Source organism: Choloepus didactylus, chromosome 15 (genome assembly GCF_015220235.1).
Source record: "Choloepus didactylus isolate mChoDid1 chromosome 15, mChoDid1.pri, whole genome shotgun sequence".
In the NCBI taxonomy this organism is placed as follows: Eukaryota; Metazoa; Chordata; class Mammalia; order Pilosa; family Megalonychidae; genus Choloepus; species Choloepus didactylus.
In genome coordinates this window covers 37,744,753-37,771,413 of record NC_051321.1, presented here as the reverse complement: position 1 = coordinate 37,771,413, position 26,661 = coordinate 37,744,753, and the positions used below count along the sequence as shown (strand labels likewise).

The 26,661-nt window shown below is 38.9% G+C and overlaps 1 protein-coding gene across 1 annotated transcript in view; it reads left to right on the top strand.

The window, feature by feature from the left end:
- Nucleotides 1-26,661, top strand: part of CC2D2B (coiled-coil and C2 domain containing 2B) — a 161,469-nt gene that overhangs the window by 113,691 nt on the left and 21,117 nt on the right. Inside the window, exon 24 of the mRNA XM_037803884.1 lies at nucleotides 14,584-14,680. Coding sequence (XP_037659812.1) covers nucleotides 14,584-14,680 — 97 coding nt within the window. The remainder of the gene's footprint in view (nucleotides 1-14,583; nucleotides 14,681-26,661) is intronic.

The following is a 26,661-nucleotide window of genomic DNA, read 5'->3' as shown; positions in this document are numbered from 1 at the left end:
ATTTCAAAAATTGTTATGGGTTACAGCTCCACAGTCTCAGTCCTTTCCCTATTATGCAATGCAAGGTTTATACAGAAAAACTTGAAGACCTTCAAGGCACAATTCAACAGCAGCTATAGAGCATATCCCAAAGGATGCTATAAGCTACAGTTCCACCAAATCATTTACCTCCTTCCAACCCTTCCAACACCCCAGCATCCAAAAAATAAATGTATAATTATATAAAGTTTCAGCATTCATAGACCTTTGTTAAATCTTATCTTGTTTGTTGCTACCCCTTCCTCTCAGTCTCTTGCTTCATCTTCAGCATTGTCTAGGCAGTGAGCACCCTAACTTGTTCATATTAAAGGGGGTGTCGACAGCATGGGGAAAGGGGCTGCATCTAATTGTTGATCTTAAAGAGGCTGTTACCTCTGAGTTTTAGGACTTGTCTGGCATAGGAACTCTCTGGTGGATTTAAGTTTCTGAGAGATAAAACTTAGTGAATGGATCTTTTATAGAATCTCAGGTAGGAACCTAGGTATTTGGGAACTACTTTTGGTAAGGGCATGGCATACTGTGGCCATTTGGGATGTCTAGCTGGAGCTTGCAGAAGAGAAACCTCCAGGATAGCCTCTCAACTGTAATTGGGATCTCTCAGCCACTGTGACTTCAGCTAGTTACCTTTCCTTTTTCCCCCTTTTGGTCAAGTAGGCATTTTCAATCCCTCACTGCCAGGGCCAGGCTCAGTCCCAGAAGTTATGTCCCACATCACCAGGGAGATTCATTCCCTTGGGAGTCATGTCCTTTGTAGGGGAGGAGGTTAATGAATTTATTTGCCAAGTTGGGCTTAGAGAGAATCAGGCCACATCTGAGCAACAAAAGAGGTTCCCTGGAGGTGCCTCTTAGGCATAGTTATAGGAGGGCTCAGCCTCCTATTTACAACCCTAAATTTCATAAGAGCAAGCCTCAAGTCGAGGGCTTGATTTACTAAGTGGTGGGTTCCTAATTTCACTTAATATATATTCTATCCCAAGATAAATGGTCAGTTTCTTACATTATCTTCACTTAGTTGTACAATAATCATCACTCTCAACTTTAAACAATTATAACATAATACATCCCAGAGCTCTTGTCAGCTGCCAATTATTCATTCCTAGTATTAGTGTTGGTAAGATATTCCTACAAAATATACGCAATGGGTAGGTTTTCCATACCACTCTGTTGTTAACTCTCTGCACCACTGTCATACCATGTAAGTATATCATGCTAACACTTATTTGAGTTTGTGGTGCTACTCCATGGGTTATATGCCTTTAAACAACCAGTTACAAGCATGTTCGCCATCCATGCATCACTGATACTTATAAGCCCATTAATGAACCATTGTCTCAACTGTTCACAGTACCCTCATTATCATATCTGTACATATTAGATTATTGTTTCCACTTCACTACCTTCTGTTTATATCTAGTTCCCCTATATTCTACATTATAAGACACTTATTTTACATTTTTCACAGAGTTCACATTGATGTAACATACAATCTCTCTCCTTTTGTGTCTGGCTTATTTCACTCAACATTATGTCTTCAGGGTTCATGCACATTGTCATATGTTTCACTACCTCATTCCTTCTTACTGCTGCATAGTATTCCATCATGTGTATATGCCACATTTTGTTTACCCACTCATCTGTTGAAGGAGGTTTGGATTGTTTCCATCTCCTGGCAATTGTGAACAATGCCACTGTGAATATCAGTGTGCAAATATCTGTTCCTGTCACTGCTTTCAGATCTTCTGGGTATATACCGAGAAGTGGAATTGTTGGATCATAGGGTAACTTGATATTTAGTTTTCTGAGGAACTGCCAAATTGTCTTCCAGAATGGCTATACCATTATACAGTCCCACCAGCAATGAATAAGAGTTCCAATTTCTCCACATCCTCTCCAGCATTTGTAGTTTCCTGTTTAATGGCAGCCATTCTTATTGGTGTGAGATAATATCTCATTGTGGTCTTTTATTTTTTTTTATTTTTCTTTTTTTTAAAATTCAGTTTTATTGAAATATATTCACATGTCATACAGTCATCCATGGTGTACAATCAGCTGTTCACAGTACCATACTATAGTTGTGCATTCATCACCCAATCTATTTTTTTTACTTTATTTTGAAATAAATTCAAAGTTACATGAATAGTTGCAAAAACAATACTAGCCCCATACACAGAATTCCATCATACCCTGAACCCCCTCCCCCGATAGCTCAATCCACCAACTTTAACATGCTGTCACGTCACTATTTCTTTCCCTCCCTCCCTCCCTATCTATCATCCATCATATATTTGTCTGTCTTCTGAACATATGAGAATTAGCTGCACACATCCTTGAAGATACACTATAATTCAAGTATGTACTTCCCATGAACAAGAACATTGTTTTATGTAATTCCATTAAGCACAGCTAAGAAGTATAAGAGATTCAACAATGATACAGTGCTTACATTCTATATTTCCTTTTCTGTATGTCTCAACTGTGTCCCTTCGAGCCACCTGTCCTCCACCCTCCAATCCCATCCAAGTTCATCCTTAGCATTCAATTGTCATCTAGTTAGACTGTCTTTTTTTTTTTTTCCTTTTTTCAATTGTGGAAACATATATACAACCTAAATCTTCCCATTCCACCCCCTCCCTAGCCTTCCATTAGTGGGATTAATCACATTTAGAATGATGTTATGCTCTTTCCCACCATCCATTGCTAGAAATTTCCCTTCACCTCAAACAGCAACCCTACACTCCTTTCTTAGCTTCCCATTGCCCCTTCCCCCATTTCTCTTAACCCAAACTCTAATTTCATCTCTATGGTTATATTCTCTGATAATTTCTTTGTGTTTACTGTGGGGCTTAAAATTAACCTCTTAAATCCCTATCAATCTTGTTTTCTTTGATACCACCTTCACTTCAATAGGGCACATAAACTATGTTCCTATACTCCTTCATTCCCCCACCTTTATATAGTTGTCTAAAATTGCATATTTTACATTGAGTTCAAAACCACTGATTTGTCCTTAGAGTTTGTGTATTTTTTATCATGTAGGAAGTAAATAGTGGAGTTATAATTCAAAAATTATTGACTTCTATTTGTATTCCATTGTGTTTGGAGAATGTTCTTTGAGTATATTCAATTTTCTTTTTTTAATTTCTTGAGGCTTGTTTTATGTCCCAGCTTATGGTCCCTTCTGGAGAAAGATCTGCGATCACTAGAGAAAAATGAGTGTCCTGGTGATTTGGGATGTAAGGTACTATATATGTCTGTTAAAATTCTCTATATGTCCTTCTCCTTTCTTTGTCTCTCTGTTGGTAGGGCTTCCTTTAGAATCTGAAGTAGGGCAGGTCTTTTATTGGCAAAGTCTCTCAGCATTTGTTTGTCTGTGAAAAATTTAAGCTCTCCCTCAAATTTGAAGGAGAGGTTTGCTGGATAAAGTATTCTTGGCTGGAAATTTTTCTCTCTCAGAATTTTAAATGTGTCATGCCACTGCCTTCTCACCTCCATAGTGGCCACTGAGTAGTCACTACTTAGTCTTATATTGTTTCCTTTGTATGTGGTGAATTGCTTTTCTCTTGCTGCTTTCAGAACTTGCTCCTTCTTTTCAGTATTTGACAGTCTGATCAGAATATGTCTTGGGGTGGGTTTATTTGGATTTATTCTATTTGGAGTTCTTTGGGCATTTATGCTTTGTTTGTTTATATTGTGTAGAAGGTTTGGGAAGTTTTCCCCAACAATTTCTTTGAATACTCTTTCTAGACCTTTACCCTTCTCTTCCCCTTCTGGGACACCAATGAGTCTTACGTTTGGACGTTTTATTTTATCTATCTTATCCCTGAGATACATTGCGATTTTTTCAATTTTTTTCTCCATTCTTTCTTTTGTTCTTTCATTTTTTGTTCTGTGGATTTCTAGGACACTGAGATGTTGTTCAGCTTCCTCTAGTCTTGTATTGTGAATATCCAGAGTCTTTTTAATTTGGCCAACAGTTTCTTTTATTTCCATAAGATCTTCTATTTTTTTATTTACTCTTGCAATGTCTTCTTTATGCTCTTCTAGGGTCTTTTTTATGGCACTTATATCCTGGGCCATGGTCCTCTTGATGTCCTTTAAATCCTTTGCCATGTTTTCACTCTTTGATTGTAGTTCTGTAATTAAATTTGCGAGGTATAACGTTTCTTCCGAAATCTTGATTTGTGTGTTTGGAGCTGGATTCTCCATATCATCTGGTTTTATCATATGCATCAAGATTTTCTGTTGTTTTTGGCCTCTTGGCATTTGTTTTGCTTGATAGGGTTCTTTCAAGTTGTATAAAAAGAAAGGGATGTTGATCTAATTTTTCAGAGACACAGTTTGGTGACGTACACTTTCTCTACCTAACCAGCAGATGGCGTCTGTGAGCCACCTATATCCCTCCAGTTAGTTCTCGCTTAGTGAGGGGAAATGATTCTTGTGTGTTCGATTGGGGAGCTCAGCCTGGGCACGCCGCTGGAGTCGCCCGCCCTGAATGTGGGGCGTGCGCACGGGTGGCCAGGGAGGAAGGGCAGCTCTCTCTCGGTATCCCATAAACCACCGGACTTGGCGTAGCGCCCCTGGGTTCTCTGAGTGGATCCCCCCTCCCAGCCACGATCCTCCCTCAGCCGAGGGGGATGCCGTGCTATGTCATCAGTGTGCACCGTCCCTCTAGGGAAGCCCTGGCCGCTTGGCTGTGCCGTGGGTCTCTCAGCTCGTTTCAGAATACAGAATGTGTGAGGCTGTCTTTACTGCAATGCCTTGTGGGCTGAGAGCAGCTGAGGTTTACTCCACAGAGAGAGAGTGAGAGACAGAATATTTCCCCCGATTCTCCCAAGGTCAGTTGTCACTAAAAGCCTCTGTCTGCTTGTTGAGGATTCGCTGTCTGTATTGAGCAGTTATTATTAAAACCTTACTTGGAGCTGGGCTGAGAAAGTGCACGGTGCGGCTTCCGTGAGGGAGGGGCTCCCGGCTCTAGGTTCTAGGCTCTCAGCGCAGGTCCACAGTTTTACTTACAGATTTTATGCTGTGATCTCGGGCATTCCTCCCAATTCATGTCGGTGGAGGTTGAGTGTACTGTCACGTTTGTCTCCCCCTGCCATTCCAGGTTATTTACTGGTTTTTTGTTCATTTATGAATTGTTCTGGGGGAGACTAAGTCTTCCACTTCTTTCTATGCCACCATCTTCCCAGAATCCCCCCTTATTTTTGAAAATGTCCACAGTGGTGCCGTATCCCCAGCATCACGTTTCCCCTCTTGCTCATCTTCCAGTGCACAATTCACAGGCGCGCGTTAGTCGCGGCGCCCATCACCCTTTCCACCCACGACCACCACTCTGCGCCCAGCGCGTGGTTGGCGGGGCCCCAGTCTATTTTTTGAACATTTTCCTTACACCAGAAAAAGTAAAAATAAGAATAAAAAATAAAAGTAAAAAAGGATACCCAAATCATCCCTCCCCACCCTATTTTTCATTTAGTTTTTGTCCTCATTTTTCTACTCAACCATCTTTACACTGGGTAAAGGGAGTGTGATCCACAAGGCTTTCACAATCACACTGTCACCCCTTGTAAGCTACATTGTTATACAGTTGTCTTCAAGAGTCAAGGCTGCTGGGTTGCAGTTTGATAGTTTCAAGTATTTACTTCTAGCTATTCCAGTACATTAAAACCTAAAAAGGGCTATCTATGCAGTGTGTAAGAATGCCCACCAGAGTGACCTCTCAACTCCATTTGGAATCCCTCAGCCACTGAAACTTTATTTTGTTTCATTTCGCATCCCCCTTTTGGTCAAGAAGATGTTCTCAGTCTCACTATGTCAGGTCCAGATTCATCCTCAGGAGTCATATCCTGAATTGCCAGGGAAATTTACACCCCTGGGAGTCAGATCCCACATAGCAGGGAGGGCAGTGAGTTTACCTGTAGAGTTGGGTTATCTAGAGAGAGAGGGCCACATCTGAGCAACAAAGAGGTACTCAGGAGAAGACTCTTAGGCACAATTATAAGCAGGTTTAGCCTCTCCTTTGCAGTAACGAGCTTCATAAGGGCAAGCCCCAAGATAGAGGGCTCGGCATACCAAACCACCAGTTCTCAATGTTTGTGGGAACATCAGCAACAATCCAGGTGAGGAAGTCCAACACTTCTGCATATTCCCCCAGCTCTTCAGGAGGGCCCTGCATATATATTTTTATTCTCTGCCCAAATTACTTTGGGATGTGTCACTATTTCACACTAACCTATATAACCCTACCTGGTCTCACTTCCTATTCAAAGTTCCACGTAATTATGGTATTTGAACAAACTGTACGAGTTAAATTGTTTAGGAAATATAGATCCTGCACCAAATAAACATCTCTTCCCCTGATCTCACATGGAAGTTGAAGTTTTAAAACACAGTTAGAATCATCCTTTACCCTTTGGCCCGACTTGCCCTAGTCCTAACCAGATCTGCTGCATTCATAGCTCTAATTAAAGTCTGGACTATTTTTCAGCTTTTTCAACAGTTGCCGTATGTGCTAATACTGACATTCATATCTGCCGAGCTCTAGCTCTGAGTTTCAGGTGTCGCACAGATACCCAAAGTTCCAGGGATCTATCAGATTATACACAAAGGAATCAGCATCTCAGAATCTGGAGATAGCCATTACAATTCAGGAATAGATGTGACTACTGTATGAGCTTACAATCTAGGAACCATTACAATAAGCATTGCCCTGATAAGCTGTGCTCTAAGATTCAATTTTGAGTTTACACATTGTAGTTAGTCCGTATTGGTGAGGCATTATAGTGTTTACCTTTTTTTCTGGTGTAGTTCACTCAAAATGCTGTCTACAGTATCCATTCACCTTGTTGCCTGTCTCACAGATTCACTCCTTCTCCCAGTTGCTCAGTATTCCATTGTATGCACACACAGCAGTTCACCATTCTGTTCCTCAGTTGATGTACCCTTAGGCCACCTCCACCCATTGCAAATCATGCATACTGCGTTCATAAACACTAGTGTGCAAATGTCCATTCCTGTCCCTGGTCTCAGATCCTCCAAGTAAATGACCCCTAATGAGGTTGCAGGGCTTTATGGCACCCACACACTTGGCTTCTTTTGGAACCACCACACTGTCTTCCAGAAAGGCTACACCATTCTGCCTCCTAACCAATGGTAAATATGTGCATCCCTGTCTCCATGTTTTCTCTAGCACTGTTATCCCTGTTTATATTTTTTCCTACAATTTTATATGCTATATTCACATACCGGTTATCCATAGTATAAAATCAATTGTTCATGGTATCATCATATAGTTGTGCATTTGTCACCACAGTCAGCACTTGAACATATTGATTACTACAAAAAAAGTTTCTTTTAAATGAATAATAAAAAGAAAAATAAAATATCATACAATACAATATAATACTAGGATCAGACAACACCACCACTACCAATAATCCCATATTCCTCCCTTATACCCCCCTCTCATACACATTCAGCTTTGGTATATTGCCTTTGTTTCATTTAATGGAAGCATATTACAATACTACTGTTGACCATAGACTCCAGTTTTCTTTGATTATATTTTTTCCCCAATACCATCCCCTTTTCAACACTCTGCATGGTTGACATTCATTTGTTCTCCCATATCTCATTGTGGTCTTGATTTGCATCTCCCTAATAACTAGTGAAGATGAACATTTTTTTCATGTGTAGCTGTTTGTATTTCCTCTCCAGAGAAATGTCTTTTCATATCTTTTGCCCATTTTATAATTGGGCTGATTTTACTATTGTCATTGAGTTGTAGGATTTCTTTATATAATAGCAAGATATCAGTCTCCTATCAGATACATGGTTTCCACATATTTTCTCCCATTGAGTTGGCTGCCTCTTCACCCTTTTGACAAATTCCTTTGAGGCACAGAAGCTTTTAATTTTGAGGAGTTCCCATTTATCTGTTTTTTCTTTTGTTGCTTGTGCTTTGGGTGTAAGGTCTAAGAAGTGATCTCTTAATGATTGGTCTTGAAGATGTTTCCCTACATTATCTTCTACGAGTTTTATGGTACTGTCTCTTATATTGAGGCCTTTGATCCACTTTGAGTTAATTTTTATATAGGTTGTGAGGTAGGGGTTTTCTTTCATTCTTTTGGATATGGATATCCAGTTCTCCCAGCCCCATTTGTTGAAGAGACTGTTATGTCCCAGTTCAGTGGATGTGAGGGCCTTATCAAAAATCAGTTGACCATAGATTGGGGGTCTATTTCCGAATTCTCTGTTCAATTCCATTGATCAGTATATCTATCTTTGTGTCAATACTATGCTGTTTTGACTCCTGTGGCTTTATAGTAAGCTTCATAGTCGGGAAGTGTAAGTCTTCCCACTTCATTTTTCTTTTTTAGAATGTTTTCAGCAATTCGAGGCATCTTTCCCTTCCAAATAAATTTGATAACTCACTTTTCCAGGTCTGAAAAGTAGGTTGTTGGAATGTTGATTGAAATTGCATTGAATCTGTAGATCAGTTTGGGTAGGATTGACATCTTAACAATGTTTAGCCTTCCTATCCATGAACACAGAATATATTTCCATCTCTTAGGTCCCCTTCTATTTCTTTTAGTAAAGTTATATAATTTTCTGTGTAGATGTCTTCTGCATCCTTGCTTAAATTTATTCCTAGGTATTTGATTTTTTTAGTTGCTTTTGAGAATGGAATCTTTTTCTTGAGTGTCTCTTCAGTTAGGTCATTTCTAGTGTATAGGAATGTTACTGACTTATGTGCATTAATCCTGAATCCCAGCACTTTATTGTTTGCTTATTAGCTCAAGTAGCTGTGTCATCGATTTCTCAGGATTTTCCAAATATAAGATCATATCATCTGCAAATAATGACAGTTTTACTTCTTCTTTTGCTATTTGGATGCCTTTTATTTCTTTGTCTTGCCAGATTGCTCTAAATAGAACTTCTAGCACAATATTGAATAATAGTGGTGCCAGTGGGCATCCTTGTCTTGTTCCTGATCTTGGAGAGAAGCCTTTCAGTCTCTCACCATTGAGTAATATGCCAGCCATGGGTTTTTCATATATGTCCTGTATCATATTGAGGAAGTTTCCTTCAATTCCTACCTTTTGAAGTTTTTTTTTTTTTAATCAGAAAAGGATGCTGAATTTTGTTGAATGCTTTTTCTGCATCTATTGAGATGATCATTTGATTTTTCCCTTTTGATTTGTTAATGTGTTGTATTACATTGATTGATTTTCTTGTATTGAACCACCCTTGCCTGCCTGGGATGAACTTCCTTGGTCATGGTGTATTATTTTTTCAAATGTGTCTTTGGATTTGATTTGTAAGTATTTTGTTAAGAATTTTTGCATCTATAATCATTAGGGAGATTGACCTGTAGTTTTTCCTTTCTTGTAGCATCTTTATTTGGTTTTTGTATTAGAACGATGTTGGCTTCATAAAATGAGTTAGGTAATGTTCCATTTTATTCAATTTTTTGAAAGAGTTTAAGTAGGAATGGTGTCATGTCTTTCTGGAAAGTTTGGTCAAATTCCCCTATGAAGCCATCTGGCCCTGGGCTTTTATTTATAGGAAGCTTTTGGATGACTGAATGAATCTCTTTGCTTGTGAATGGTTTGTTGAGGTCTTCTATTTCTTCTCTGGTCAGTCTAAGTTATTCATGTGTTTCCAGGAAATTATCCATTTCCTCTGTATTCTCTTGTTTGTTGGTGTATGGTTGTTCATAGTATCCTCTTAAGATTTTTTAATTTCTTTGGGACCGTGGTAATGTCCCCCCTCTCATTTATGACTTTGTTTATTTGGGTCTTTTCTCTTTCTGATTTTGTCAGTTTAGCTAAGGGTTTGCCAATCTTGCTGATCTTCTTAAAGAACCAACTTTTGGTTTTATTTATTCTCTTTATTGTTTTTTATTCTCCATATCATTTATTTCTGCTTTAATCCTTGTTATTTCTTTTCTTCTACTTGCTTTGGGATTAGTTTGCTGATCATTTTCTAGCTCCTTCAGTTGTTCCATTAGTTCTTTGATTTTAGCTCTTTCTTCCTTTTTAATGTATGCATTTAGAGCTGTAAATTTCCCACTCAATACCACCTTCACTGCATCCCATAAGTTTTGATATGTTGTGTTCTCGTTTTCATTCGTCTCTAGATATTTAGCAATTTCCCTTGTCATTTCTTCTTTGACCCACTGATTGTTTAGGGCTGTGTTGTTTAACCTCCAGATATTTGTGAATGTTCTGGATCTTTGATGGTTATTGACTTCAAGTTGCATTCCATTGTGGTCAGAGAATGTGCTTTGAATAATTTCAATCTTTTTAAATTTATTGAGGCTTGCTTTATGCCCCAGCATATGATCTATCTTGGAGAAAGTTCCATGAGCACTAGAGAAGACTGTATATCCTGGTAATTTGGGATGTAATGCTCTATATATGTCTGTTAAGTATAATTTGTTTATCACATTGTTTAGGTTACCATTTACCTTATTGGTCCTTTGTCTGGTTGATCTATCTATAGGGGAGAGTGGTGTATTGAAGTCTCCTACAATTATTGTGGCTACATCTATTGCTTCCTTCAGTTTTGCCAGTGTTTTTCTCCTGTCCTTTTGAGCACCTTGATTGGGTGCATAAACATTTATGATCATTATTTCTTCTTGGTGAATGTCCCTTTTATTAGTATATAGTGTCCTTCTTTGTCTCTTATAACATCCTTGCTTTTAAATTCTATTTTGTCTGAAATTAGTATTGCTATCCCTGCTTTCTTTTGGCTATAGCTTGCATGGAATATTTTTTTCCATCCTTTCACTTTCAGTTTCTTTGTGTTGCTGGGTCTAAGATGAATCTCTTGTAAACAACATATTGGTGGTTCATATTTTTAATCCATTCTGCCATTCTATATCTTTTTATTTGGGAGTTTAATCCATTCACATTCGATGTTATTACTGTGATGGCAGTACTTGAATCAGCAATCTTATCCTTTGGTTTTTATTTGTCAGATCTATTTTTTTCCCTCTCTCTCTTTAAAACTCTTCAGTTCTGTGCCCTTTCCAAGACTCTCTCTCCTTTCTTTTTTTCACAGCAGTAGCGCTCCCTTTAGTATTTCTTGTAGGGCAGGTCTCCTGTTGACAAATTCTCTCAGCAGCTGTTTGTGAAAATTTTAAGCTCTCTCTCAATTTTGAAGGAGAACTTTGCTGGGTAAAGAATTCTTGGTCAGCCATTTTTCTCTTTCAGAATTTTAAATATGTCATACCACTGCCTTTTCACCTCCATGGCGCTCGCTGAGTAGTCAGTAGTTAGTCTTGTTTCCCTTGTGGTGAATCACTTCTCTCTTGCTGCTTTCAGAACTTTTTGCTTGTCTTTAGCATTTGACAATCTGATCAGAATGTGTCTTGGAGTGGGTTTATTTGGATTTATTCTATTTGGAGTTCACTGGACATTTTTGATTTGCATATTTGTGTCATTTAGAAGGGTTAGGAAGTTTTCCCCAATGATGTCTTCAGATACTTTTCCTAGACCTTTACTCTTCTCTTCTGCTCTCTTGCTGCTTTCAGAACTTTCTGCTTCTCTTTAGCATTTGACAGTCTGATCAGAATGTGTCTTGGGGTGGGTTTATTTAGATTTATTCTATTTAGAATTTGTTGGGAATCTTTGACTTGCGTATTTATGTCATTTTAGAAGGGTTGAGAAGTTTTCCCCAAAAATGTCTTCAAATACTTTTCCTAGACCTTTACTCTTCTCTTCACCTTCTGGAATACCAGTGATTCTTATATTTGGGTACTTCATGTTGTCCATCATTTCCCTGGGATCCATTTCAAATTTTTTTATTTTTTTCACCATTTGTTCTTTTGTGCTTTCATGTTATCTTATCTTCGAGTTTGCTAATTTGTTCCTTTACCTCTTCAAATCTGGTATTATGTGTCTCAAGAATATTCTTAATTTGATCAACAGTTTCTTTTATTTCCATAAGACCTGCTTTTTTTTTTTTTTTCACTCTTGCAAATTCTTCTTCATGCTCTTCTAGGGTCTTCATGTCCTTCATATCCTGAGCCATGATATTGATATTTGTGTGTACTTCTTTGATTAATCGTTCCAAGTTCTGTGTCCCCTCTGGCTTTTTAATTTGAATGTTTGGGTTATCAATATCTTCTGGTTTCTTCATATGCTTTATAATTTTCTGTTGTTTTGACCTCTTGGCATTTGCTTATCTTGATAGGGTTCTTTTAGGATATGTAGGTTTATTTGAACATTTATCTATAATTTGGCAGAGGTACAGCTTGGTGGAGTGCACTTTCCATGACCTACCAGCAGATGGTGCCCCTGAGCCACCTTTTACACTCAAGTCAGTTCTCCCCAACTTCATCTATGCATTGATTGGGGGTTCAAACCATGTGGAGGTCCAATTAGTGCACCAATTTTCTGTGTGCATTAGGGACTGCCAGACCTGTGGGTAGTGCCATGCCCTGTGCAGTTTGGCAGGGAGTCTGCTCCAGGACACCGTGGTCCCAGTCATTCTCAGGACAGTGGGTGGAATACTTTGGGGCTACAGAGCTGCACGGCTCATGTCCCAATTCAAATGCCCCACAGTCCCAGTTTGCCATGCACCCATAATCCCTGGGATTGGGGGAGGGCTCCTGGCACATCTGTGTGGCACCCCTGCTTCTAGGCTCTGCACACTGTGGGCTTCTGTGGAGGAAGTATGGATGCCATCACAAGCCTGCCAAATCCCAAATTCCCTCAATGAAGCTCTCAGCCATGGGGATGCGAAGGTTTTTCTCCCAGTCAGCTGCAAAAATGGCTGCACAGGGCATGGAAAGCTGCCCTTTCTGTGCTTGTCTGCCTGCTCCAACCTCCAGTCCCTAGCACAAGTGTCTTGGCTGTGAGCCTTTGAAGGGTTATCATCCACACTAGGTACTGAGGAAGGTGCCTGAGGCATGGAAGTCTTCTCCCCTCCACGCCATCCACTGGCTCCAGCTGCCTCTTCCCTGGCAGCCTTCCGGGCCAAACATTCGCCTGTCTTTAACACAGCCTCTCAGTTTCTCCAAGTACACACTCACTATGGTGTAGAAATCCCTGCCCAGCCGGTGGCTCCCTGGAACTGCTGTTCTGGAGTGCTTTCTGTCCTATATCTAGTGTCTTTCATGGAAGAGAATTTTGCTCTGTCTCTCCTAATCTGCCATCTTGGATCCTCAGTTTTGAGACTAGAAGTAGTCCAAAATCAAGGTATCAGCAAAACTTGCTTTCTCCCAGGCCATCTGGTGCTGGCTTGCTGCAATCTTTGGAGTCCCTTGGCTTGCCTCTCTGCCTCCTTCACATGGTCCCCATCACATTTTATAAATAAAAAATACATACAAATGGAATAGTAATAGTAAATAAATAGCAAATAGTTGTTAATCTTGTGAGCTCTACTTTGGAGGAGAATTTATAATGAAGTTTGGTGAAAGTTTGAGTAAAATGCAGAATGCAAGATAATTTGCACAAGGACTTGAGCAATTTAAGGTATATAGTAAGTCTACATGCTGGAGAATGTCTTGAGGATAATAGTTGTAGTTTCTCCTGCTAGTAGAGTACTTGCATATATACACTGAAGATCCTGTCCTGACTTAGGCCATCACAACATGAAAGGAAACCCTTGAAGCAGCAGGGAGAGTCACCTGAGTGTCACTTGGCAATATAAGGAAGCCTCAACTTAAAATTGTTCTCTAAATTTTTCAGTTGTCACTGCCTGTAGGTCTCAGAAAGTTGCAGAAATTATTGGGGATCCTTTGAAATAGTAGTTGCTTCCTTACATAACAGGCTTAAACAAATAATGACAATAGCAGTTGGTATAGTAGAGCCTTGTCTTTGAAATCAGGATTGGTGTAATATCAGGGTTCTGTCACTTGCTGGTGGCATTATCTTGAACAAGTTATTTAATTTCTCTGAGCTTCAGTTTCTCCATGTAAAATAACCTACTGTACATTATTGTGATTTTCATTGTTCTTAGGATTTGATCTAAATTTGATATGTAAGCTGAAGCTAAGAGTGGAAGTTCATTATTCTGGTATACTACACTGTCCTTTCAGCTACCTCCAAAAACATACCCAATCCTATAAGCCATCACTGGCCATCTTGGAAAGTTGGATGCACTCCACGATTCCAATTTCTGTTTGGAGAACATAAGTATGGAAAAGATAATAAGCTCCATGGTAATAGTACTATCTACTAAACGAGAGCATGGTTGAACTAGCAGAAAGTAGCAGAATTTAAAATAGCTGGAAAATCCTAATGCACCACACTCCAGATAATTTGTTTGCAATGGATGACTGTAGTGAAAGCCTTTCCACTTTACATTTAAATATTTTTACTTTCATGCATATTACCTTAAGAGAAAAAAATTACAAAGCACACTCAGGCTTTAATGAAAGGTCTAGACACTCTTCAAATCACATAGCTTCTACTTAGTTTACATTTTATAAAAGGAAAGAACACAGGTAATTTTATAGCTCTTTATGCATAATGCTCTTATAAAATAATGGGATTTTGAAAAAAATTAAGCATTTAAATATGTCCTTTTTTTCAGTTCACCAGAACATGATTTCAGCTTCTCAAGCTTATCTAAAATAAAAGATAATATATATATCAACATTTTTGATGAAATGATGATTGAAAAACATGAGGTAAAGTAGAATAATTCTAATACTCAACATTGAAGTAATTCTAAGAAGGTCAAATTAAATGACATTTGTAAATTTGCTTTTAAATGTAATATCTATATTCATCATTTTCTAGAAAGGATTTTAAGCATATTGCAATAAAATCAGACATATAAAAAGTCAGTTCAAAAATAACAGGATTATAAAGTGCATATGGAGGGGGGATAAATATACCAAGAACTTGGGAGAAGTGAGTTTCTGCAATTGAATATTACATTTAAATGTGAGCTTCCTAGTAGCCAAGACAGAAAGATAAACAAAAAAGGATTACATAGTTCTAATTCTCTAATCAAAGAAAATATACCACTTCTATGAAAGAGACCAAATTATTCCTGGGATTGAAATTCAGTTCTGTCCAATCTAATTCTAAAAATTATTGAATGTCTTCCACATAGGTATGTGAGAACTAACACAATGCCTTGCACATAGCAAGCACTAAAATAAATGTTGGTATAAAGATGCATACGCACTGTACCTACTTTCTTGGGGCTCAGATTAAATGCTTTAATATAAAGGTATCAAATTCTATGGCAATGTTATCGAAAGAACAATTAATTCTACCTACAGGGGTTGGGATCAGAGTCAGAGAAGATGAACTAGACCTCGAAGTATGGCTTCTGCAAGAATTACTGAAAAACATAATAGCAATGTTTTCAAACCAAGTTCTCCAGGAGATTCAGACACATTTTTATTAAAATATTTCTTATCATCTCTTGATAAAGACTGAGGGTAAAATATTAAATAGTAATTTGATAGTTGCTTTTCTTCAAGGAGTTAGAAACTGAGTAGTTTTTGGATTATCTAACCTGGCAATTGGTAAAATATAGATGTGCTGGTTTGAATGTATTATGTCCTCCAGAGAAAGCCATATTCTTTGATGCAGTCTTGTAGGGCAGATGTTTTAGTGCTGATTAGATTGGAATCCTTTTAGTGTTTCCATGGAGATGTGACCCACCCAACTGCAGGTGATAACTCTGATGAGATAATTTCCATGGAGGCATGGCCCCACCCATTCAGCGTGGGCCTTGATTATTGGAGCACTATGTAAGCTCAGACAAAAGGAGCGAGCTTGCTACAGCCAAGAGGGACACTTTGAAGAGTGCACAGAAGCTGAGAAAGTAGCTGCAGATGAGAGACAGTTTGAAGATGGCCATTGAAAGCAGACTTGCTCCGGAGAAGCTAAGAGAGGACAAACACCGCAAGAGCCACTAAGAGTGACATTTTTGAGGAACTGCAGCCTAGAGAGGAATGTCCTGGGAGAAAGCCATTTTGAAACCAGAACTCTGGAGCACACACCAGCCAAGTGCCTTCCCAGCTAACAGAGGGTTTCCGGACACCATTGGCCATCCTCCAGTGAAGGTACCCGGTTGTTGATGACTTACCTTGGACACTTTATTGCCTTAAGACTGTAACTCTGTAACCAAATAAACCCCCTTTATAAAAGCCAATCCATTTCTGGTGTTTTTCATTCTGACAGCATTAGCAACCTAGAACAATAGAAAACCCAAATGAATATCTACTAGATTTTCTCTCTCAGAAGTTAATTATCTAAATGACAAATTTAACCAGAACACAGTTGGTTAGCAATTGATTTCTTTAGAGTGCTTGGCTTTTATTGAAATGAGATCCATATGCTTTAGTTGTGACGCCTGTATGTGCTGACATTGGCATGCCATTTAGAAAAGGAGAGGCCCTTTCCTAGCTTATATTCTTGCCATCTCAGGGACTAGGCTGCAGAGTAACTGTAGGCCAAAACAACATTCCATTTTCTCATAAAAGACCAGAGCTGGGCTGAACCCCAAGAGGACCACAGTTGAAAAAAAGGTTTTGATCTATCACTGATCACTACTCTGTCTAGGAAAGTTTTTCTCCTTGTCTCAATTTTCCTCTCTTTATTCTGTGTTCCTCTGTATTTTTATATCCTGCTTTCAACTGTTGCTTATTTCCCATGAGTCACTTCTTCATTGGTTACTTACTAGCTGGGAGCTGAGAACTTAGAAGTCTCAGGATACATGACCTATTTTAGCCCTAGGGGTGAAAGAGCTGGACTGAACTGCAGCTGAAGGTGGCAAAGCGAGCCTAGGCCACCACTTCAGAATTGGGAATCTAGGTAAATTGTAATTGTAACAAAAATCCTGATAGCTACAGAAAGAACTTAAAATGATACAATACTTAGTTTTGGTTTAAATGTTTTTTTAAAAAAAGGAGAATTAGTTCTTTTTCCAGATTTTTCACATTTATTAGCATATAATTTTTCAGCCCAGTCTCTTATCATTTTTGACCCATTACCTACTGTTCTGGTTTGCTAATGCTGTGGTTTTGCAAAATACCAGTAATGAATGGATTGGCTTTTATAAAGGAGGTTTATTTGGTTACAAAGTTACAGTCTTAAGGTCATAAAATGTTCAAGGTAAGGCATCAGCAATAGGGTACCTTCACTGGAGAAAGGTCATTGGCATCTGGAAAACCTCTGTTAGCTGGGAAGGCATGTGGCTGGCGTCTGCTTGCTCCCAGATTGCATTTCAAAATGAAGTTCTCCAAAATGTCTGCATCAGTTTCCAATGGCTGTCTTCAAAGTGTCTGTCTCAGCTGCAGCTCCTCTTCAAAATGTCACTCTCAGTTGCTCTGAGGTCCTTCTGTCTGTGAACTCCTTTATATGATTCCAGTGATCCAATTAACACCCACCCTGAATGGGCGGGGTAACACCTCCATGGAAATTACCCAATCAGATGTTTCACTCACAGTTGATTGAGTCACATCTCCATGGAAACACTCAATCAAAGAATTCCAATCTAATCAACACTAATACATCTGCCTCTACAAGACTGCATCAAAGATAATGAGACTCGGGCAAGATGGCGGCATAGAGAGGAGTGGAAGCTAAGTAGTCCCCCTGGAACAACTACAAAAAACCAGAAACAACTAGTAAATAATCCAGAAAAACTGCGGGGGGACAAACGAGACCATCCAGTCATCATACACCAACCTGAATTGGGAGGAATGCCGGAGAACACAGCATAAAATCTGTAAGTAAAACCTGCAGAACCAGGTCGGGAGACCCCCTCCCCCATAGCTCGAGCTGCGGAGCCGCGTGGTGCCACAGAGAAGCTCTCTCCCAGCAAGTGAATACAGCTCAGCTGAGCTCCAACTGGGGTTTTAAGTAGCGAGTGTGAACTGCTCACTACAGGTACGCAGCCCCAAAAAACAGACAGAGGCTTTGGGTGACGACTGACCTGGGATAGCTGGAGGGTTGCCTTGGACTGGGTCTGAAGGGGACTATCTGTTTCTTTTTTGGCTCAGTGGAGAAAGCCCCAGTCATTTTCAGTTTCCAGGGCTGTGACTCTGGGAAGGATGGAGACACCACAAGCAGAGAGCCAGACCATTGAAATGCTAATGACCTCCACCTGAGGGGACTGTCTTCTCTGGGAGGAAAGGGGTGGGGCCCTTTCCATTCAGAACCAGACCCCAGAGCCTGGGGGAACATGGCCATACCTCCTCACACCAGTCAAGAATTATAGGCTAACAGGCGTCACCTGCTGGGCAGAAAAGCACAGTGACCCGAGGCATCAAAGGGTGGAGCAATTTTCTAAGACACACCCTCAGGGAAACCAGATACTGAATATTTCTTCCCTCTGGGACCTGAGCCTGTTCTGGTCTGGGAAAACCTGATTTGGATAACCAAGGAAACCATGCCTAGACAACAGAAAATTACAACCTACACTAAGAAAAACAAAGTTATGGCCCAGTCAAAGGAACAAACGTACACTTCAACTGAGATACAGGAATTTAAACAACTAATGCTAAATCAATTCAAAAAGTTTAGAGAAGATATTGCAAAAGAGATAGAGGCTGTAAAGGAAGCACTGGACATGTATACGGCAGAAATCAAAAGTTCAAAAAACCTACTAGCAGAATCTATGGAAATGAAAGGCACAACACAAGAGATGAAAGACACAATGGAAACATACAACAGCAGATCTCAAGAGGCAGAAAACACTCAGGAACTGGAGAACAAAACACCTGAAAGCCTACACGCAAAGGAGCAGATGGAGAAAAGAATGAAAAAATATGAGCAACATCTCCGGGAACTCAAGGATGAAACAAAGTACAATAATGTACCTATCATTGGTGTCCCAGAAGGAGAAGAGAAGGGAAATGGGGCAGAAGCAATAATAGAGGAAATAATTAATGAAAATTTCCCATCTCTCATGAAAGACATAAAATTACAGATCCAAGAAGCGCAGCGTACTCCAAACAGAAGAGATATGAATAGGCCTACACCAAGACACTTAATAATCAGATTATCAAATGTCAAAGACAAAGAGAGAATCCTGAAAGCAGCAAGAGAAAAGCGATCCATTACATACAAAGGAAGCTTAATAAGACTATGTGCGGATCTCTCAGCAGAAACCATGGAGGCAAGAAGGAAGTGGTGTGATATATTTAAGATACTGAAAGAGAAAAACCACCAACCAAGAATCCTGTATCCAGCAAAGCTGTCCTTCAAATATGAGGGAGAGCTCAAAATATTTTCTGACAAACAGACAATGAGAGACTCTGTGAACAAGACACCTGCCCTACAGGAAATACTAAAGGGAGCACTACAGGGTGATAGAAGACAGGAGTGTGTGGTTTGGAACACAATTTGGGAGATGGTAGCACAACAATGTAAGTACACTGAACAAAGGTAACTATGAATACGGTTGAGAGAGGAAGATGGGGAGCATGTGAGGCACCACAAGAAAGGAGGAAAGATAAAGACTGGGACTGTATAACTTGGTGAAATCTAGAGTATTCAACAATTGTGATAAAATGTACAAATATGTTCTTTTACGAGGGAGAGCAAGCAAATGTCAACCTTGCAAGGTGTTAAAAATGGGGAGGCACTGGGGGAGGGATGCAATCAGCATAAACTAGAGACTGTAACTAATAGAATCATTGTATTATGCTTCCTTTAATGTAACAAAGGTGATATACCAAGGTGAATGCAGATAAGAGGGGGGCATAGGGGAGGCATGTTAGACACTTGACATTGGTGGTATTGTCTGATTCTTTATTCTACTTTGATTTAAGGTTATTTTTCCTTTTACTGCTTCCTAGCTGTCATTTTTTTGTTTCCTCTTTCTTTTGCCTCTCTACCTTCTTTGACTCTCCCTCCTGCCTTGTGGAAGAAATGTAGATGCTCTTGCTTAGTATGAGCAGAATGTTCAATTAGGATGAACTTAAATGTTTGGAAATGAACAGGGGTGTTGGTAGCAAGATGTGAGAATAACTAACAGCGCCGAATGGTGTGTGAATGAGGTGGAAAGGGGAAGCTCAGAGTCATGTATGTCACCAGAAGGAAAGTTGGAGGTCAAAAGATGGAAATGTATAAAACTGAATCCTATGGTGGGCAATGTCCATGATCAACTGTACAAATACTAGAAATCACTTCACGAACCAGAACAAATGTATGACAATACAATTAGAAGTTAATAATAGAGGGGCATATAGGGAAGAACTATATACCTATTACAAACTATATACTACAGTTAGTAGTATTTCAACATTTTTTCATAAACAGTAACAAACGTACTATATCAATACTAGGAGTCAACAATTGAGGGGGGTTGGTTAGGGATAGGGGAGGTTTAGAGTTTCTTTTTCTTTTTTTCTCTTTTCATCTTTCACTTTATTTCTTGTCTGGAGTAATGAAAAGTTTCTAAAAATTGAACAAAAATTAAGTGTGATGGATGCACAGCTGTATGAGGGTACCCAGGGGCAAGTGATTGTACACTTTGGATCTTTGGATAATTGTATGGTATCCGAACAATCTCAATAAAAATGAAAAAAAAAAAAAAAAAAAAAAGATAATGGTGTTTTGGGGGCCATAATACATCCAAATGGGCACACCTACTCGCTCTCATTTCTAACTTCATCCAAGTGTACTTTTTACTTTTTTCCTGATTTGATTTGGAGGAGATTTGTCTATTTTTTAAAGAACCAACTATTGAATTTGGTTTTGTAATTGCATTCTTTGTACTTTTTAATTAATTTATTTCTGCTTTTATTTTTATCATTTTCTTATTTCATTAGTACTATGATTTTTGTGTTTATTCTTAATAATGTGTTGTATGGTTTAATGTGTTGAATGCCTAGTTTATTCAGTCTCTGTCCTTCTTATAAGTAATGTAAACATTTTGAGACTCTGAATTTACCTCTAAAATCAACTTAAAATGTCTATTATTTTGCTTATTATTTTTATTTTAATATTTTTACCATGTTTCTCTCTCCTTTGCCCCAATAGTTATTTAATATTATCCTTTTATATTTTCAAATGTTTGGAATATTTTACTATAAACTTTCAATTTAAATTCTAGTTTAATTACATTGTGGTCAAAATGGCTTTTGCAAGCTGGGAAGTGTGGGTCTGTTAATGGACCCACACTTTTAAGTTAAGTGTGGGTCTGTTAATGGACTTTCTATTCAGTTCTTTTTGTCTGTTTATCTACTCTTGCATCAATACAAAACTATCTTAATTACTAAAGCCTTGTTATAAATCTTGATATCTGGAAATCCAAGTCCTTCAGCTTTCTTTTTCTTTGTCAATATTGATTTGGCTATTCTAACTCTTTGTGTTTCCATTTAAATATTAGAATTAGCTTGCCACTTTCCAAAAGCAAGACAAAACTTACTGAGATTTTTATTAGGATTGGTTGAATGTATATGTCAATTTGATGAGAATTCCCATCTCTACAGTATTGATCCTTCCAATTCACAAACATAGTATATCCCCCCACCCCGGTTTAATTATCTCCTTTTCCCACTTTGCACCATGATGGGGCTTAAACATAGCCTACACTCAATCGTAAGGCTCTAAACAGACCAAAACGATTAGTTTATCTTTGTACACAGATAAATAGCCTCTTTTTTACTTTAACAACAGAATGGCTTGTTGTTTGCTTTTTATTGTAAGGTCCTAGAAGTAAGGCATGGTCTTGGCTAAGACTAAAGTGGGAATGGGAAAGAGAGAAAATCAAACTAGTCTTGTAAATCTGAAATTCCCATGAAAAAGATGATCAATACCTGGAAAATTGTCTAAAGAAATAAATCTGCCAAGCATTCAGAACTGGCCTACCAGTGCAAACACTTTTCAGTAGAGAATCTTTTTTTGGAAGCTAAACTAGGCTCAGAAGATTGCTTGGTAAATCAGAGAAAACTGAATTGCATGGTTTTTAGGGATTAAATTGAGATAACCTTGTGGGTCACCTTTTCCCAATAGATATGCTAAACAATGAAATTACTTAGCAGTCAGCAAACCTGCTTCTTTTTGACAGCAATCAATCATAAAACTAGTTCTACTCCAAGTCTCCTTTTCTAATTGACACAACATCCATGATGATAATCTCTTCTTTGAATGTGTCATCCTCATTTCAATATATTTTTACTGCCATTTAACATCTTAAAATTATGTTAGTAGTAGTTATCTCTGGTTTGTTGAGCTATGGTAATTTTCATTTTTTTCTCTCTTTATTCTTTAGTGCCTTTTGAAAGTTTGCTGCAATGAGCATAGCTATTATAAAAAAAAGTATATACAATAAAAACTATTACATTGTGTACCAACTCATAGGGAGACATCTTAATTTACATAAAAAGACAACTTTCCCTAATAAGCATCATCCTTGAAGCACAGTTGGATTGTTTTTTGTTGGTTTGTTTTTTTTTGTTTTTTTTTGTTTTTTGTTTCATATAACATACAAAAGTGTTAAACTAAACTGCAAGGTAAGGGGGCCTATTGGGCAGGACAGATAACAGGACAAAGATGAAGGGATCATTTTAATTTGCAAGGTGCTGAAGAAACTAAATACACAAATGTCACAGTTTTATTCAAGTGATTTTTAAAAAAATGGTCCAGACACGGCAGGAAACCCACTTCAACCATTTAACCATAGTTAATCATATACCAATATGTTGCAAGCTTACCAAATATACCTTATAGCTCAGAAATATTGTCTCATTTTTTTATCATTTGATACAAACATTTCCCATATTAATAGATTCCTTAGAGGTTGCTTAATATATAATTTATATTGGTGGTATTAAAAAGTGGAATTCTTTAACTGCTTCTCAGAGAGATGCATAGGGAACCAATTTAAAAATGAATTCCTACTCATTGTTGGTGGGACTGTATAATGGTTCAGCCACTCTGGAAGTCAGTCTGGCAGTTCCTTAGAAAACTAGATAGAGAGATACCCTTCGATCCAGCTATTGCACTTCTTGGTATATACCCAGAAGATCGGAAAGCAGTGACACGAACAGATATCTGCAAGCCAATGTTCATAGCAGCATTATTCACAATTGCCAAGAGATGGAAACAACCCAAATGTCCTCCAACAGATGAGTGAATAAAGAAAATGTGGTATATACACATGATGGAATACTACACAGCAGTAAGAAGGAATGATGTCGTGTAACATATGACAACATGGATGAACCTTGAAGACATAATGCTGAGTGAAATAAGCCAGGCACAAAAAGAGAAATATTATATGCTACCACTAATGTGAACTTTGAAAAATGTAAAACAAATGGTTTATAATGTCGAATGTAGGGAAACTAGCGATAGAGAGCAATTAAGGAAGGGGGAACAATAATCCAAGAAGAACAGATTAGCTATCGTGGGTAAATTTAATGTTCTGGGAATGCCCAGGAATGACTATGGTCTGTTAATTTCTGATGGGTATAGTAGGAACAAGTTCACAGAAATGTTGCTATATTAGGTTACTTTCTTGGGGTAGAGTAGGAACATGTTGGAAGTAAAGTAGTTATCTTAGGTTAGTTGTCTTTTTCTTACTCCCTTGTTATGGTCTCTTTGAAATGTTCTTTTATTGCATGTTTTCTTTAAATTTTTTTTGAATTTTTTTATTTTTCATACAGTTGATTTAGGAAAAAAAAAAGTTTTAAAAACAATAAACAAGGAAAAAAGTATGCAGAGCCCCCTTGAGGAGCTGGTGGAGAATGCAGGGGTATTGGCCTGTCCTACCTTGATGGTTGCTAACATGCCCACAGACATAGGGGACTGGTGGTTTGATAGATTGAGCCCTCTACCACGGGATTTGCCCTTGGGAAGACTGTTGCTGCAAAGGAGAGGCTAGGCCTCCCTATAATTGTGTCTAAGAGCCTCCTCCTGAATGCCTCTTTGTTGCTCAGATGTGGCCCTCTCTCTCTGGCTAAGCCAACTTGAAAGGTGAAATCACTGCCCTCCCCCCACGTGGGATCAGACACCCAGGGTAGTGAATCTCTCTGGCAACGTGGAATATGACTCCCAGGGAGGAATGTAGACCCAGCATCGTGGGATGGAGAACATCTTCTTGACCAAAAGCGGGATGTGAAAGGAAATGAAATAAGCTTCAGTGGCAGAGAGATTCCAAAAGGAGCAGAGGGGTCACTCTGGTGGGCACTCTTATGCACAATATAGACAACCCTTTTTAGGTTCTAATGAATTGGGGTAGCTGGTGGTAGATACCTGAAACTATCAAACTACAACCCAGAACCCATGAATCTTGAAGACAATTGTATAAAAATGTGGCTTATGAGGGGGGACAGTGGGATTGGGGGGGCCATGGGGATCACACTCCCCTTTGTCTAGTTTGTGGATGGATGAGTGGAAAGGTAGGGGAAGGAAACAAACAAACAAACAGACAACGGCGCTCAGTGTTCTTTTTTACTTTAGTTGCTCTTTTTCACTTTAATTATTATCCTGGTTATTTTTGTATGTGTGGTAATGAGGGTGTTGGGGATTGATTTTGGTGATGAATGTACAACTATGTAATGGTACTGTGAACAATCGAATGTACAATTTGTTTTGTATGACTGTGTGGTATGTGAATGTATCTCAATAAAATGAATATTAAAAAAAATGAATCCCAATAGAGGTATAATCTATAACCTGAGACAAGGTAGACATGGGAAGCCTGCACCTTCCTGGGGACCTGGGTTGGAAAGCTTAATGCAGTTGAGGCCACATCACCAAAAGTCCAAGGCCTTAATTTATACAAAAGCTATTTAAGGATGCCTCTTACATTTTAGACTAGGGCAGTACAGCCCTGTTGTTGCTGATCAGTTCTGGCTAGTATTTCCTATCAAGTGGGAAGGCTAACTTCTCAAGTGCAGAAAATTGGAAGGGGCTCCAGATGTCCAAGGGCAGGGGTTATGATCTGAAAGCAGTGATCAAGGGTGTTGGAGGCTTTTTTCAAACTTCAACCTTTCCAAGATTCAGGTAAAGAAAAACAAACTCAGGGTTTTGGAAATTGAGCCCTCTGGCTTTCCTGATAACTTTTAATGGTTGCATATGATCACACATAATGGTTGCATATAATCACACAGTTACATACCACAACTCTCGACTCCCTAGAATTTGTTCTCCTTAAAGGGGGAAAGAGAACAGATAAGAAATGGGAGCCATAATATGTTGTGTTTTCTCTTGCAAGGTTTTTACATTTCTATCTATGAATGGGTCATCAGACGAATTTTCTTAGTCCAGAAATGTGCCATGGCAACTTAATAGAATGTCATTCTTTCTTGACAGTAGAACAATATGATTCATAATTATGGTGACAGGGAGAAGGGTGGTGGAAAGGAAAATAATGAATTAGGAAGCAATATGGTATGTAGGAAATAAGCCATCCTTTTATCTTTTTTTCCCCTATCTCCTTACCTCAGTCCAGATATTAGTGTGTAACCTTAATTTGGCAGAACTTCTGAGTCTGTGGATTCAAATGAAGTCACATTAACATTGATAACCTAAAGTCCTATTCTTGTCCAGCTTCTACCCACAGAACCTCCACCAGTCCCTCCCCAAAATTTCTGAAAACCTCCAAAGAATCCTTATATATACTCAAAAACATGTCAGTCAGCTGTAGTCATCATTCCCATTTCAACAATGTGTGCTCTCTTGCTCTTCTTCAGCCCCCAAAGCTCCGATTGAGCTCTCAAAGCCACTTCAAGGAATCTCACCACCACCACCACCACCTTTGGCATTGCCTCTGACCAGAATGACACCACCTGTGCCAAGGGTACTATCTCCCAATTCTTCTCAAACCCAAAGCCATGAAACTTCAGAATACCAGAGAGGACTGGATTCTGTACATAGGCCCTCTTACCTCTGAATCCATACTACGTAGTGTCACCTAGACCCTAAATCAACAGTGTTGGTTCAGAGTCCCCAAGGTCTCTCAGTAGAAGAGCTTCTGCAGCTGTCAGCCCTAATCATTAGGGGCCAACCCCGGGACAAGGGACCTGGAGAAATAAACTGCACACCAACAACTTCTGATTTCTTATTGACCTTTCTTTTCTGCATGGTTCCTCAGCCCTATCCAACTGCCTTCACCTTTCCTAGTTGCAAAGAAAACAAGGTCAGTGGCTGTAAGTACATACTTATTTGTATTTACAGCCAGGAGACTACAGGGGCTATACCAGTCCCCGACTCAAGCAGGCAAGAGCTTTTTTCTTGCACATTCCCCAGATTCCCTCTGCTTCTGCCCTTTGGTTAATGAAATGAAAAAGGTAAGTGACTGAAAGTGGAGTGGATCATAGGGTACTGCCGGTGGTGGGGTGGGACGGGGGAATGACGGGTGAGAATGATAAATACCAATCCCTCTTATGCCTAACCCCTGCTTCCCCCCACTACACAAATTCTCTTTTGAAATTTTTAATGGCTTTATTGAAGAATAATTGACCTACAGTAAACTGCACAAATTTATAGTGTGTAATTTGACAAGTTTGACCTATGTATACATCCATGAAACCATCATCGCAATCAAGAACATAATTATCTTTTCTTGTCTCCTGCCCATTGTAATGCCTCACTCCCTCCTCTGCTTCCTCCCACCTCTGGCAGCCATTGATCTGCTTTCTGTCAGTATAGCTTAGTTTGTAATTTTTAGAATTGCATAAAATGGAATATT